The sequence below is a fragment of the Columba livia genome, chromosome Z (assembly GCF_036013475.1).
Source record: "Columba livia isolate bColLiv1 breed racing homer chromosome Z, bColLiv1.pat.W.v2, whole genome shotgun sequence".
NCBI classification, from domain to species: Eukaryota; Metazoa; Chordata; class Aves; order Columbiformes; family Columbidae; genus Columba; species Columba livia.
Window position 1 is genome coordinate 68,247,993 of NC_088642.1, and position 15,326 is coordinate 68,263,318.

General features: G+C 43.0%; 1 protein-coding gene across 1 annotated transcript in view; it reads right to left on the reverse strand.

Annotated features, from left to right (window-relative positions):
- The window catches only part of ELP1 (elongator acetyltransferase complex subunit 1), a 34,110-nt gene that overhangs the window by 1,221 nt on the left and 17,563 nt on the right, over window positions 1–15,326 (reverse strand). The window contains exons 19-34 of the mRNA XM_005514560.4: window positions 15,050–15,123; window positions 14,343–14,421; window positions 13,997–14,076; window positions 12,960–13,100; window positions 11,785–11,870; window positions 11,119–11,267; window positions 10,159–10,282; window positions 9,589–9,686; window positions 8,171–8,372; window positions 6,433–6,494; window positions 5,935–5,997; window positions 5,755–5,815; window positions 4,879–4,992; window positions 4,082–4,193; window positions 2,842–2,969; window positions 783–937 (exon numbers count right to left, since the gene is read on the reverse strand). Of these exons, the coding sequence (XP_005514617.4) occupies window positions 783–937; window positions 2,842–2,969; window positions 4,082–4,193; window positions 4,879–4,992; window positions 5,755–5,815; window positions 5,935–5,997; window positions 6,433–6,494; window positions 8,171–8,372; window positions 9,589–9,686; window positions 10,159–10,282; window positions 11,119–11,267; window positions 11,785–11,870; window positions 12,960–13,100; window positions 13,997–14,076; window positions 14,343–14,421; window positions 15,050–15,123 (1,728 nt within the window). The remainder of the gene's footprint in view (window positions 1–782; window positions 938–2,841; window positions 2,970–4,081; window positions 4,194–4,878; window positions 4,993–5,754; window positions 5,816–5,934; window positions 5,998–6,432; window positions 6,495–8,170; window positions 8,373–9,588; window positions 9,687–10,158; window positions 10,283–11,118; window positions 11,268–11,784; window positions 11,871–12,959; window positions 13,101–13,996; window positions 14,077–14,342; window positions 14,422–15,049; window positions 15,124–15,326) is intronic.

Genomic DNA, 15,326 nt, shown 5'->3' on the forward strand with positions numbered 1-15,326 from the left:
AGAACTGCTTTCAGACAGCTTCTCAGGACACAGAATCCTCATCCCTGCACCTACTTCATTCACAGCACTGTCATGACTTGGCAGGACTACTCTCATTACAGTGTCAGCAATATTTAAAATTTGTTTGAGAGTCTGAGCTTTCTGTCACATAAAAGAGTGTTAATCTGTCCCTAAAGACTAAGGGGAAGATACTGGGGAATATCTTGTGTTTACCATGAATGCTCAGAAACTACTTATTATAAAGAAAGACTTTTGCTTTGGAAGGAAATTAACTGCAGTCCTTGCCATTTCTTTACTCTGCATTAAGCAGAAACTTAGAAGCCTGACATAACCCTTCTTGCAATAAACTTATGATATACTGGTTCAGACTAAACTGACAAGTCTGGTAGCGTTTCACTTCACAACACCAAGTCACAAAAGCTATGCTAACACTTCAACCATCAGGCCTAAAAAAAGAAAACAGTGTTCCTATGTTCTACAAATTCCTTAAGACAGAGCTTATGAAAAGAAGTCACCACGAGGACAAGGTAACACAAGCCTTATGAGACCTCATCATGTCCAATGTGGCACTCAGTGCAAGAGACACGGCAGCCTATACCCGTTGTACACATCTAGAGTGTACTCACTTGGCAGGCACTGCACAGAATATCTGTTTGACCTCTGCAGAAAAAAAACAGATCTGGAAAGCCAGGGAAGGACTCCTGACTCTTTGCTAGAGAATGCAGCATACTGATAAATACTTGGCATTGTACAGTAGGCAGGTATTGTGGATGAGCACAGACCGGGTTGACAGAGCTCTGCTGCAGGTCTGGAGTCCAGATTTCTGGGATTGAGGTCTCCATCAACTGTAAAACCTCTTCCAGGGCTTGCTGCAGTGTCCCAGCTAGCTCATCATAACCAAACAACACGAGCTGCTTCAGAAGGATGTGTATGTCTCCTGCAGGAGGGAACAGAAGCACAAGCAATAGCAATTAACACAGGTATGCTAAATAAACAGCTGTATTTCTCTGGTATCAGGGCACAGGAATGGGAGCAGCAAATCAGAACTGGTTCTGTTCCTACCAAACTCCTACAGTGCCTGAGTACAAATTATCATGGCCCTGACAAGGTCTCATTTTTCTGCTCCTAAACTTCAAATGTGGAGAGCTCACACTATCCCATGTTCTTCCAGGCACAGAGGCAGATGAACTACATCAATGTCCAACACAGATGGTCTTACGAGCCAGGTGGCTTCTCTCCATGTGTGGCAGATGCACTTGTCCTCCTCCAGCCAAACCAGCAGCAGTTAGGTACAGACTCCAAAGGAGGTAAGGGCCTGAGCTGCAGCCGGGCCAGGAACTCCTTTTAGGAAGCCCATGAGGAAGCAGAGCAGCACACTGAATATGCACAAGGTGCGGGTGCAAGGGGTCTCGTGCATATTTTTCCCACTGTATGCAAACTGATCACAAGACAACCACTTTATTCTCTAAATATGACAACCTGGATAAGCCTACTTTGATCTCTCTCTGCTAAAAAATCTGCCTGTATGATGATGATCTTTTACTATTCACAGACCACTGGATGAGCCCTTCATATCAATCATTCAGCTTAAGTAAATGTGTACTAAAGAGACTGAATCACCTAGAATTACAATGTCATGTGACTTTTCATATACTGTCTGCTTCACATTACTTAATAAGCTAAATTTGTTGAAATCTTAAAATGTATTTTGAAAAATTCTGCTCATGTTTACCAAATTTGTATCTACTTAATGAAAACTAAGCAGCTACAAACCATCAACACCATCTGCATAATAAGGCCTGTTTTGCACCTTATTGAGAAGAACAGAATTTACTCGAACAAAAAAGCACCTTCAAGGCTAGCACAAAGCTACAGAGCATCAAGAACACCCGCAAGGTAAGGCCTGTTCTGCACTTGTTGATGTACACAGGATCCATTTGGACAGAATAACACTTTCAAGGCCAGCACAAAGTGGCTATGGACTACCAACAACATCTGCAGCTAAACAAACCAGGGCCTGTCTGAAGACAGTGAAAGAATCCAATGAGAAGCAAGAAGGCCCCAGACTCCAGTATTACTACTGGACTGAATCATCACATGAGGGGTATAAAAGCCAATGGATTTCTATGCTTGGCTCAGCACCACTGTGAAGGCACTCAGCTCGAGCAGACCCTGCTGCTATAGTACTCCCCTATATTATTTATTTCTACCAACTCTGACGTCTGAGAGCTTGCTTGGAGAGACCTAGGATCCAGACTTTGGAGCACCTTGACCACCAGGCCCCTGGAGGTGCGTAAGCAGCTTATGGTGCAGAATCATGAAACTTTGAAATTCTAGCCAAGCCATATAAAGAATCGGGTGTGCACATATAACCCTTTAGTCATAAACACATATAACTAATCTCTTACCTGTTTTCCCTTACCTTCTATGTCTCTTAGACATGATCTATTGACCAAGTCTGGGTCTAGTCTGGATCCAGCCACACCCAGATTCCTTTCTGAAAAGGAGTTTAGAAAGCGAGGGGGGCCATTCTGAACCTCATGACTCAATGGGAGGACCTCCACTACCCTTTCACATCTCCTGTCCTCACAGAAATCACTCTAAAACAACTCTCACTCAATTCTGCTTGGCATATTTTCTCAGTGCAGTAAGTAATGGAGTGAACCTTGCCATCAAACTCTGTTAAATTGTACTTTTGAGGGATCTAAACTGCTCTGCAGCAAGCAGGACCCTAAATCAGTCATCTGTGACACCCCAGCACACCAATTAAGAACAAGAAGGATCATAACTGCTTCAGCTGTCCTCACAAGCTGTGGAGCACATTAAGGTCAAGTGTCCTACCCTTCACAGTCTCAACAGCACGAACATTTTCTCCCAGGGCTTCCAGAAGAGCCATATCTTCAAAAGGACTCCCCTCTTTCAGGCTGTATCTCTTGCGTTCAGCCTTGCGCCGGTTCTTTGAAGATCGCCTGAAAAGGAGGACGCTTAATTATAGTGTGCACAAAAGGATTAGCTGTTAAAGGGTATGTCTGAAGGAACATCAACAGTGCGCATGAACCTTATTACTTAACTCCTCACTCTCTGCAGTGAGAGGAGACTGCATGCAGGCTTAGGTATCTTTATGTCCGTGTTTTCAATGCTACTCAACCAATATCCTTTGTGGTCTGAAACATAAGTCAGTAGTTGAGCTGTTTCTCTACTACAAAAAGGACTTCTCTTTGTTCCAGCACTGCCCTAAGCACAGAGTAGTGTAAATTGTTTGGCAGTAGTCACTATCAGGCAAACCTGAGCTCCACTTAAAACAATTTGGTGCCAGGGTCTGTGCTTGCCTCTGCACACTTTCATTTCTGCTGTCTGCACAAGTTGTGAACTGATACAGCTCAGCTCCTGCCCATTATCACAGGAAAGCGACTTCTCATCACAGGCCAGTACTTGTTGCATAGCATCCCCAACTGATCAGCACACTCTGACACAGGTATGCTGAATGCTAAGGTTGCATTCTCTTCCTCCTTTCATGTAGGCTACAGAAAGTGCCCTAAGAAGTCCACACTTTTCCCACAACGGTATTTTTGCACTAGGGAGTTCAGAAGCAGTCCCACAGACTACACTGGCCTCTAACACACCCCACGCTGCAGTTCACATTCTTAAGAGCACTCAAAAGCAACATGGACACCCACTGTGGGAAGACACTGGTATGAGATTTAGTAGCAACCTCCACCCATCAAGCACAAAACCTAGGACAAAGAGCACAAGCCATGCGCACAAGCTGTTAATGTCTGAGGAGCTCTGCCCATATTCTGCTTCCTACAGCCAGCTATTCTGGCAACATGCCCAGCACTCACAGAGCCAGCTCCCTGCCAGAGACTGTTCACAGCTCCTCTGCTGGGCACTCAGTTCCTGTTGCACTAGTAGCTTCTGGCATTTTCTGCTCTCTCCCTCCCAATAAGAGTTAAAATAACCATGAAATGCCTGTAACTAAAGCAGCTTCAAGGCACGCACAGTTGCGAGGAGGAACATGCCAAGCATGAGCAAATGCTGATGCCCAGGGCAGCCACTACCTAATTTGGAGGCAGATACCTACGCTGATATTCTTGAATTGCTGTGTGAATATTTGCTGTTCATGTCGCTGGCTGTCACAACACTGCTGGTTTCAGAGAAAAGATCCAATTCTGGGCAATGTGGCATATCATAATCTGCAAAACATGTTAACAACTGTCACAGTATGGAAAAAAGTCACAGTTATTCCAAGCTTCCTCTCTGGGTAACGTATGTAGCTTGTTGGAGAAGCAGCTTGGGCAGACACATTCTACCTGCTGCTGTTTCAGAGCCTTACAGCTCTCAACTCCTCTCAGTGAGCACACAAGAAGAAACACCAATTGCGAGAAGAACACTGCTCCTCTGCCCTCGGGGGGACTGTGACATTAAACAGCACGATCAGAGGGATGACAATCTGAGCGCAGCAAATCTGGACCAGGACAACGCACTCTGCTTTCAGAAAACTACCCTGAGCCTGTGTGAGCTGGCAGGTGAATGCGTTTAGAGGGTACTTGGCATGCTAAGCACTGTCTGATCCAGCCAGGCTGGCATGGTGGAGACAATGCTGTGTTACTTTGAAATGCTTTCAGGTGCATTTTCATCACATGAAAGCTGCGACACAGACAGCACTGAAAATAAAGCTCTTTTTACAGAATGAGCAAGGTCAAATAATCACAGCCCAAGTATGGTGTGAGGAAAGGGTGAGAAGAATGCCGTTCTACTGTTGTAGATACCACTAGAGCTAGAAGAGAACACAGCACCATCATGGCAAGTGGTAACCGCAAGGAAAAGGTGATCAGAGTTACGTATGCAGGATAAAGTCACATGCATTTCAATACCAACCCTGCAGGCTCTCACAAGCCTTCTGCTTCAGCTCTCGGACCACTTGCAGGCGACTCCTATGGTGAAGAAATGCTGTTTTCTGAGAATCTAGGAAGGTCAGCTGACTTTTCTGAGCTGCTCAATAAGAAAATCAGAACATAAGCATTTGTGCAAAAGACCCAGAAAAGCATTTTTTACACAAGAACTTTGAAGGAGTAAAGTCCTTCAACAAGCTCAGAAGTCAGGTGCCAAGCACACAACAGGGCTCAAGTGGAAAGAAATTCCAAGCTTATAACAGAGGAGACCACCAAACAAGATGCACTTGAATGCAGAGTGAATTAACCTGCCAGACAACCATTTTGTGGAAAAAGAGTCTGTTTCTGAGAACCAGAAAAGCAGAAAGCTCTGTGGCCACTTCTCTCTACATGAATTAGGTTTCAAAGGAAAAACAACCAATAGTAACCAACAATGCTTCTTGGATAGAAGGGATAATACATCTGTTAAATCATATTTTTCAAAAACTACTAATAAAACCTTATAGCACAGCCAGCCATTTTCTTAAGTCCACAGCTTGGCTGCCACATGTGCTCTGGAGCAAGGACCTCCTGCTTGTTCATGGACATGCAGACATAGACCCCTTTGCAGTTTGTGACTGTGAGGTGTGGAAAAGCTCAAAAGGAGTTTGGCTGAGCTAAAAAGAGCCCATGAGACTGCAGGGCTTCAAGCTGCATTGAGTAGAGTCAAATGCAGCTAACTGGACAGCATCAGTTGGGCAGAACCAAAGTATCCTTCCATACAGTTTCCAGTACTGGAGTGCTGTGACTTCCCAAAGAACCAGTAAGGACCTTCTTCAGTCTCTATAGCACAGAGAAGTCTCAGATTCTTGCACAGATTCACCTTCCAGAATAGCAGGTTTAAAGTTGGTCTCCAAGATATCCAGTCTACCATACTTGTGAATCTGGATCAGAGAAAGTAAACAAGGTATTATTTAAGGACCTAATCTAGATCCCATCCCTCTGGTTCTTGCACTCTAAAGAAATATTTCCACTCTGTTTTTTGTGCTCTAAAATGTCTTACCAGCCTTAAAGCCTCTTCCCAGAGAGACCCTTCTAAGACCAGGAGAACAGCCTCTTCATAGTCCTAGAAGGAAAGAGCAATCATATACTGTTACTGATGCTAGTTATACACCTTCACGTAGCACCTAGCACACTTTGAAGTGCTGAGATTAAAAAAAGAACAAACACAAACTATGTTACTTCTCCTATGCTGAGGGGAAATCCCTCTGGAACTCTGTCTTCTTTACTCCAGCCCTCATGCTTGAGCTCTCTGAGATAAAAGGTTTTTCTATCAAAGCAGAGACAGCTTCATAAGCGGAAAAGCTCAGCATTCATCCTCGCCCGGCTTACTGCATCACCTTGACCTGCTCTGCCCTTTCCAAGAGAGCCCATGGCACAGACTGGTTTGCTGTCAGCCTGCATGGAGTCACACGTGGCCCAGGCGAACAGACAAAACACAGATGGAATATCTCTCTGACAGGATATTACTGTGGCACAGACAGGAATGTGGTTACATTACCTGAGTGTACTGCTCCAGGAGTATGGCTGCCTCTGCATGCCTTCTCTGTTCAACTAGTTTTCCTGGAAGAAAAGGTGGAGTTCAGCTTTCCAGAAGTAGCTGGATTTTGAATCACAAAATTACTAAGTAGAGGACAATCCCACTCACTGAGGCAACTTCTACCTGCTCACACACTTTACTCAGGCTGCCTGGTAAAAAGAAGGGCTGCCTGATGTCAAGGATTCATTAATGTGCAACATTATTAGCCAGTTGCTTGTGAAAATGCTGGTGCACATCCTTCAAGGGCAGCTGGAAAAGGTTTTGCTCCCCATCTGAGACAGAAATAGTGAAGTGTCACTTAAGTGGAAGGGGCCAGGATGTAAAAATGAAATATCTCTTGAAAACTCCAGTGTATTGGCACCTTGCAATCTGCAGGGAACACTTCGCTGCCTACTCTGTAGTATTGACAGCAACCACCAAGCTTGTAGGATTCAAGGCTTCTAGTCCCCTAAAAGTCAGAACTGGTTTGGCACGGGTTAGTATGCTAGGATGCAATGTGAGAGAGCAAGTGACATATAACACCAGGGAAAAAAAAAAAAGAAAAAAAAAAAAGATAAAAAAAGGAAAGAAGAAAGGAAAGAGGAAGGAGGAGAGGAAAGAGGAAAAGGGAAAGAGGAAAAGAGGAAAAGGGAAAGAGGAAAAGGGAAAGAGGAAAAGGGAAAGAGGAAAAGGGAAAGAGGAAAAGGGAAAGAGGAAAAGGGAAAAAAGGGAAAGGGAAAAAAGGGAAAGGGAAAAAAGGGAAAGGGAAAAAAGGGAAAGGGAAAAAAGGGAAAGGGAAAAAAGGGAAAGGGAAAAAAGGGAAAGGGAAGATTACCCAACCAAAGCAAACTCATCCAAGACAGCTCATGTCTGCTCATTATGCTAAATTACAGTTCTGATTTCAGAGGGGCACCAGAAAAAGTATCAAAGGCAAGACACGAAGGATCCAAATCACACTAAGTGACGCAAAAAGAAAATACTGGAATATTCAGCTCTGGGAGATGACACTGGCAGCAGCCATATTGCCACTGTGTAAGTGGGCCCTTCATAAACTCTGCCTCAAAGTAAGGCAGAAGTCAGGATGATGCTCCCTTTCTCTTGTTGAAATATAGGCCAGGTCCACAACACATCTCACACATGCAGTCTGATGTTCACTACTGAGCACAAACTCTGAGACCAGCTACCTTTTTCTCCTGCAGCAGGACAGCACATAGCTTCACAAGTACCAGTTGGTCCCAGCTGCCAGCAGGCTTTAAGGAGAGAACATGAAGCCACAGCTCTGAATTATCCAATAGCCTTTAAGGTCTGTGACTAGGCATGGTATTTAAGTCAATGATGTCTAGAGGCCTCAGTCATGTCAGATACTTCAAAGGATCTCCATTCCCTGAGGTTAATCAAGGATGCAATTTGGAATAGCAGTTCAGCAACTGTTTGCAAGGAAAAAGTGCAAGAAGCAGTCAGCATGGGGCAGCCAAGGCACAGGTAGCTTGGCAACTCCTGGATGCCTACCAGCTCAGCTCCACCATGTTTTGGTTCCTTTGAGAAACAAACATGATGTGCAATCACACAAACCCTTGGGAAACATGGGATCTTTGCTCTCCCTTTAAGAAAAAAGCTGCCGAAGACTGAGGTTTTCCCTAAATTTTAGGAAAAATCAAAATGAACCAAAAATAACAGCAGCCAGTTTTATTCTGCACACTTCCATCTCCTCAAGGCCTACCTGTCATGCTTCGTGCCAGGCTGGACAGCTTGTCCTTTGTGTAACCAAGCCGTGATGCCATGCACAGGGCTTGCTGCCAGCTGCCACAGTTCTGAAAAGCATCAAGTGCTTTTGCAAAGATGCCAGCACGAGCAAATATCAATGCAGCCTGTTCATATAGCTGCTTCTGAATCAAGTACTCCCCATATGCATCGCTGATATCCTGCAAGAAAGGGACAAAAGAGAAATTAGAAATCAACTGTAGCACCAGTAGCAGTCCTTTGTTAGTAAAAATTAAGTGCCCATCAACATAGCCTTATTTCCCCATCCCCCAAGGAACTTCCCGGCACAATGTTCATACCCTCATACCCTATTTCAAACTTTATATCAAGCCAAGGGCTGATGACTAGCACATGGAGACATTTCACAGAACTGAAGCAAGAGACACAGGGAGGTACCTAGCTCTGCTAGCCAAAGGCTGGGTAAACTACATATTGCAGGAAATCAGCTCCTTCTTCACCACTCAAGAGTGCTGTTTGTTAGAATGTCTCCCTGAACCACCTTACTCCAGGAGTCAAAACACCAGCACAAGGGAGGATGCAAGCCCTGCAACTCTATAAGCACAGGCTGCTGTGATTCAATATGCTGAGCTTAACTACGGTATTCAAAGCGTACAATCTCCATCAATAAGTGGAGGGTGGATTTGACTGGAAGAATACAGAAGGAATAAAGAAAGACTCCCAATGAGCCAGAGTCAGGAACAGATCTCCTTCATGAGGAAAGAATCCTTTCTGCTCTCACTGTGTTGCAAACAGAGTTTCTGTATTTCCCCTCTTACTTATTCATCTACTTCTTTTACAAAGAATTCTGTGTTGTATATTCACAATATCTAAATTAAATGATATTAAATGTGTTCATTTACATTTTACCTCTGCCTTGGACAAGCTAAAGCTCTTCAGTAATACCAAAACCAGATACTACATGCTAGAAAACAGCACATCTACAAGTAACCCAAGCTCTCTAGCACTCAGCAGAATAGTTTAACAAAGTGTCCCCACACACTTTGCAAATGCCAGACAGAAAGCTGATATCACAAAGGTAAAGACAGGAAGAAAAATCCTTCTGTGATAACGAGAGTTCTCCAGCACATCACAAGATAGTGCAGCAGAAACCAGACTCCAGGTGCTCTACTAGTCATGGGATCAAAGAAATCACAGCCACTCTTTCAATGACCAGACCTTGCAGGGTCAGTGCCAAGTCATTCCAGTTGTTATCTCAGAGGAGGGTCTCAGACAACACAGGAATAGCAATGACCTGCAGAACCTGAACACAAGCAGCTGTTGTCTCATTCCTGTCCCCACTGAAGGTGCTGAGGATGTGCAAACATATGTGGGAAAGAATAAAAAACTTGTGCACTGCAGTGTCACATGCTTACACACCTTGTATTCCTGAGTGCTAGAGGGGTACAGCTTCAAGGCTTCACAATACAGATTCTGATCCTTCACCAAGTTCAGAAATTCAGAGAAGTGTTCAGGACCTGTAGAAATAATTTATTTTTCATAGCAATAAGAGAAAGCACATGGCTCTCATGGCTCCCAGCCAGCCTGGGTTCACTGCATTAAGAAGCAATGTGTTGCTTCATTAAGAAGCAAGGTGTTTTGGGTGGAAGAGCACAAAAGCACCTGCTCTACTAATATAAAAATCAAGGTGTTAACTTCCTTGAGGTTTACTCAATTTTTGGCAGCAATATTAACTGGGAACAAGCCACCTACAACAGGCACAAAACAAGACACGCTTCGTGATCACAGAGCAGCGAACATTCTCATCTCTCTCTCCCTAAGACAAGCTACACTACAAAAAACATGTAGCAGAAGTTCACCATACACTACCAAAAGAGAAGAAAACCTTGTGCAATTCTCTTTAGCTTTTCCCCCACAAAGGCTCTCCAAAATGGAAATGTTCCACTGCAGAATTTCTCCTTGGAAATGTTGCATGTGCAGGACACCTACCACATTTGCTGAGGTGTGCAAGAGCTTTTGTGTATCTCTTCAAGTGTCTGTCTATTGTATATCGCTGATAATTAGCTTCCATTTTCTGGAGGGTATTTAAGAAGGGCAAGTATTCTTTTGGGTCCTGCAAAGAATAATGAAAACTGCAGTTGAGCTAACCTGCTAAGACATATGCCCACATCTCCACCAACAGACAGTCTCATATTTGAAATTGTACAATAATACACTAAAAATATTTTTTTAATGTAAGTCATATTAAATAATTAATTATGTCTATGTACTCTTGCCAGGAATGACGAACTTAAATTACCAGGCCTCTTTCTACATGGACTCCAGCAGTGGCTAAAGGCTGGTGACATTTAAAATTCAAGGTTATGTATCATATCAAATATTATTTTCTATTAGCTATTATCATGTATAGATTTGCTGCTGTAAGGTGACCAACTTCCCCACACCAAACCTGTTAACATGACCAGGGTGTTTTAATTGATGGACAGCAGGCCGTGCTGTAACATTAGGAAACTCTGAAGCCCCTGATGGGCATTTTCCTTCAGAGATTTCAGATTAAACCTGCGCAAAGATACACATTATTATCGTAGCCACCACCAAACCAAGCAAGAATCAAGAGTACAGAACTGGGAACATAAGGCATGCAGTGATAACACCTCAGACCACAGTCCCTCCCATCCCCAGAGCTACTTTGCCATGCTACTCTAGAAAAGCCATGTTTCACCTTCAGTACAAGCAAGTTTCCAAAGATGTACTCAAGAAGTGCTGGGGGATGCAGAGACATTCCACCTTCCCAGTATCACCCCAAGCACATGCAGGACTTCTGAGCAATGGGGATCCTGCTTGGGTAGAGAGCTATGACTAACAAAACATGTGTCTGATAGGCAGACTAAAAAGAACCTTTAGGAAAGAAAAAAAAATAGTTCCTTGGCTGGAACTATAAGCCAATACCTTTTGAGACTTTTCTGCCACCATGATGACTAAATCAAAGTCATACGTCCCCAAGGAATAATCATACAATTCATTGACATCCACAAGGAAAAGCAGGTACTTCAGTGCTTCTTCTGCACTCACAGCTTTGACATCTGGAGTAATGCTTTCTGTAACAAGATAAAGCAGAATATGATCAGTTACACCATCAGCTGTGAAACCCCACTCTGAGCGAGATGCATTATCAGACATATCCTTGACACCAGACAGGAACCAAACTAACAGCATGCTCTCTCTTGCCAGAGTGGTTTCTTTGCCTTTTCTGGGCAACTTCAAGGATCAACCCAAGTACAGTAACTTGCTAAGTGTGCAACAGTGACAAGTCAGAAGTATCAGCACAGAATAAATGCAAAGTTTGCCCATTTGAGACACTAGGATCCAGAATGGGAACCTCTGGGAGAAGGAGACATACCTAGATACAAGGATGAGCCAAGGGCACGCACAGCAGTGTATCTTAGCTGATACACTGCTGTTCCATTAACATACAGCTAGTTTAAAGCACATTTCTGTTTTCTGGCTAACTCCATGAACAAACACCTTAAAATAATTTTCAGGGTGAACTATGCTAACAATTACAGCTCCTGCAAACCACACATTTTCAAAACTTTAGAGTTGCTGATACAACACCTCGAAGATCATGAACCTTCTGGAGAGCAATTTCCAGTTCTGGAGGACTCTTCTTCACATGTGCTGTCAGTATCGATAGGCAGTATCTGAAGAAAACAGGAACAGTAAATGAAAAAGCAAGAAGGCAGAAACATTGCTTCTTCCTATTTTAGCACAGTTCATGCAGGTTCTAGTTTACATTTTAGTAAAAAAAAAACCCATCTACTCTTTTTAAAGGAAGGCAGCAAAATGTGAAGAGAACAGAATATACCAGAAAGGTTTTTCTACTCAGCATGTCTGCCCAAACATGTCACAAGACCAGAGGTGTGTTTTGAGTTGAATGAGTTTCCTTACCATGCCAGCCAGTGTAATGGAGAGAGAACACTCTCTCTGAAAGCTCAGATAGCTGGACACAGTTTTCCTGATCAAATTTAGCAGGAAAATGGTCTTTTTTATAAAAGGAAAGCTTTCTAGGAGGTTATTTCCACTTCCATAAATTTCACAGGTACTATTTCAAACCAGCTTTCCCAGTTAAGGGGATGCTTTGTTTTCCAAAACCTTTTACTGAAAAGTATCTAAATTTCCAGGGTTCAGCAGCAACCCACCATCTGTTGCTCCTCTATCCACTGTTTCACATATAAGCTGCCCATGGTTTAACACTGCTTCACTAACCACTGTTACTATCCTATTTTCCCAGTCTTTATCATTGCCTAGTGTTGATTCATCCAAAGAGGATGGTTACTGAAAAGGTAATAATTCAGAAATAGGCAAATGAAGGTTTACAAAAGTAATTCAGTCTCAAATGGAACAGCTGAGATCTTTCCAAAAGGCCAGCTGATCCTAAAAGCCAGCATCTCCCTGAGATTACAATCCTTCTTGTGCCTCACTGTCCCCTATGCCATACAGGTTGTTCCTTAATTGAGTATATTTCTTAAGCCCTTACAAGCACCATGTGTCTATTACTTAAATTCTTGCGGTAAGAAGCTGCTTTGCTAGCTGCAGAATTAGACGTTGTGTTTTTCAGGACAGCATCCTCAGCAGATGGAAGGTATGGCTATGTAAGTTTTGTGGACCACAGTATCACCTCAGAGGATCTGAAGCAAAATAACTCATGTTAAGGACAGCTTCACTTTCTGCAAATGAATTACTAGAAATCTCTCTAATGGTTCCTTTACCCACAATAAGACAATGCTCACTTTTGAGGGTTGATGTGTTCCATGGCAACTCTCATCACATCACATACAAGGTTTACTTTATTCTGGTCAGGATACTGGTGTGGTTGAGCATTACCACTACCATTCAAAGATGGGTACATAGTCTTTGTGAAATCTTCTTCTCTAAAAAAAACAAGACATCGTGAATACTAGCGTCGTCCATCACACAGCCCAGTACAAAGACAATAACATTAAGAAACACAAATGTATGCAGAAAACAACTACTCAACAAAACAGCTCATATGTCATCCAGTACTTACACACAACCTTCCACACTACCAGAAAACTCTCCAACATCTCTTAACTGTCTCAACTGTTTCTCAGCCAAGAGATGCATTGAAACAAATTGTTCCAAACAACTACTCTAGTTGCACAAAAAATCAGAAGGCAAGATTTTCAAGATGCATCTGTCTTCTACTAAATCCACTAAAGAGATGCTCAGCACAGAGCACTCTGTAAAACTGAACCATTTGCTTTTGTTTCTAGACAAAGATTTAAGGTCAGGTCAAAACTGAAAATAAAACAGAACAGCTAAGTGATAGCTCCAGCTCCTACACAATTATTTAATTCAACAAGGTTAAGAAGTCCTGAAGCTACCAATGGCTTAAAGCCTCTTATCACTCAATCTTTAAGAAAGAAGTCAGGGGACCTGAATTGGGAATTTAAGCAAGTATCTCGGCCTCAGGATTCAGAAAAGCACTGCTGTATTGCTCCTCTTCATGACGGATCAAAACTTTCTCTGTTCACATTTACTCCGGTACAGCAAACCAGAGGACAAAGCAATCAGACGATGTGCTCATCCCTTGCTGTAAAATCTAATGGCTGCCTGCAAGCTGGAGTTCACAAAAAGACACACTGACTGTCCCTGGAACTACTGAGCTCACTTGAGTCTTTATGACCCAACATGCCAGATTTCTGACTGACTCCTCACATCCATATTGAAAAGCTGCCAATATTTTGACAAAATATTGTAGCACCACTGATTACATGCATGCTTCCATGTGCAGAATTGTACTCACTTCAGTTCTGTGAAAAACAAGTTGATATAGTTCACAGAATCTATTTGCCTGATAAAGGTTTCTGTGTTTTCCAGAAATACCTGAAACGAACAAGAATGTTACTACTGTTATTCTGAGTAAGTACACTAACTACAAGAACAAATTAAAAGACCTTCTCTGAATGTAGAAGATGTAGGAAATGCTAAATCCCATCTGCTTGCATGAGGATGCAGCAGTGCAGAGCAGCCACTCCTGCTGAAATCGGAACTGACAGCACCACCTACCCTTTTGAGCTCACTGTTCAATGTTGATGGATTCCAGGCTAGACGGGTATGGAAAACAACACAACAGAACTGGGCATACTTGCCTTGGGATTGTGGTCATAGAGAAGATTGAGATTGATTCGCAGCTTCCTCATACACTGAAATGCTTCCCTGAACATAAGCCTGGAGGAATGAGTCAAATGGGATAGTTTACATAGTGAATAAGTACAATATCTGCAAATAAATGTGACTGACTAGAGGTAAGCACAGACACCCTGGGAAGGGAATAGCCTAGGCAATAAGCCATGCAGAATGCCTTTCAGAAAAAATGTGCAAGGCAGTGTTCATCGCCAGTCTCTGCAGTGGAAGAGACCAGCATGCCAAGTGGAAGAAACAACACAGGCCTGCCATTATTTTTTCCTCCTAGAACAGAGAAATACATTTTAATCTAATGGACCAACTTCTGTTTCAGAAAACTTCAATGTAAATCAATTAAACAAAATGTGAAAAACAGCAAGCTTCACCATGAAGTGATCAAGACGTCTAAAGACTGGAGCAGATGAAGATTTCTCCCACCCACACAGTCTCAGCACACGTTAAAGTCCTTCAGTGTTGAAATGAGAGACACCTGGGACTGCTGAAAGCTGGACTTCTAGCTGGTAGCCCCAGAAACAGTATCATTTCCACTAATGAAGTCAATTCCCTTGAGCTTAGCCTCCCTCCTTTCTCTAGCACAACAAAATCAAAGGCAGCCAGCCTCTAACAGCTCAGACTGGGGGAGGGAATACCAGAATACACAAGTATAATTTACCTGTCGAGCCACTTTCGAATCTGAGCAAGAACCAGAGCTCGGTGGTGAACTGTCTCCAGGTTTCCTCTTGGCATCTATAACACAAGATCCACACGATTATTTATTTGTAGTTACTTTACCTACGTTGAAGGCAAAGTGAAGGACTGGCCAATTTTCTTGGCCTGTCTGCTGCTTGCAGGTGCATGGGCCCATTTGTTCACTTTGACGGACAAGTAATTCCAACAACTGTGGAAAAATATCTGAAAATCCTCTCAGCTCAGAAACATTATTTCCTCAG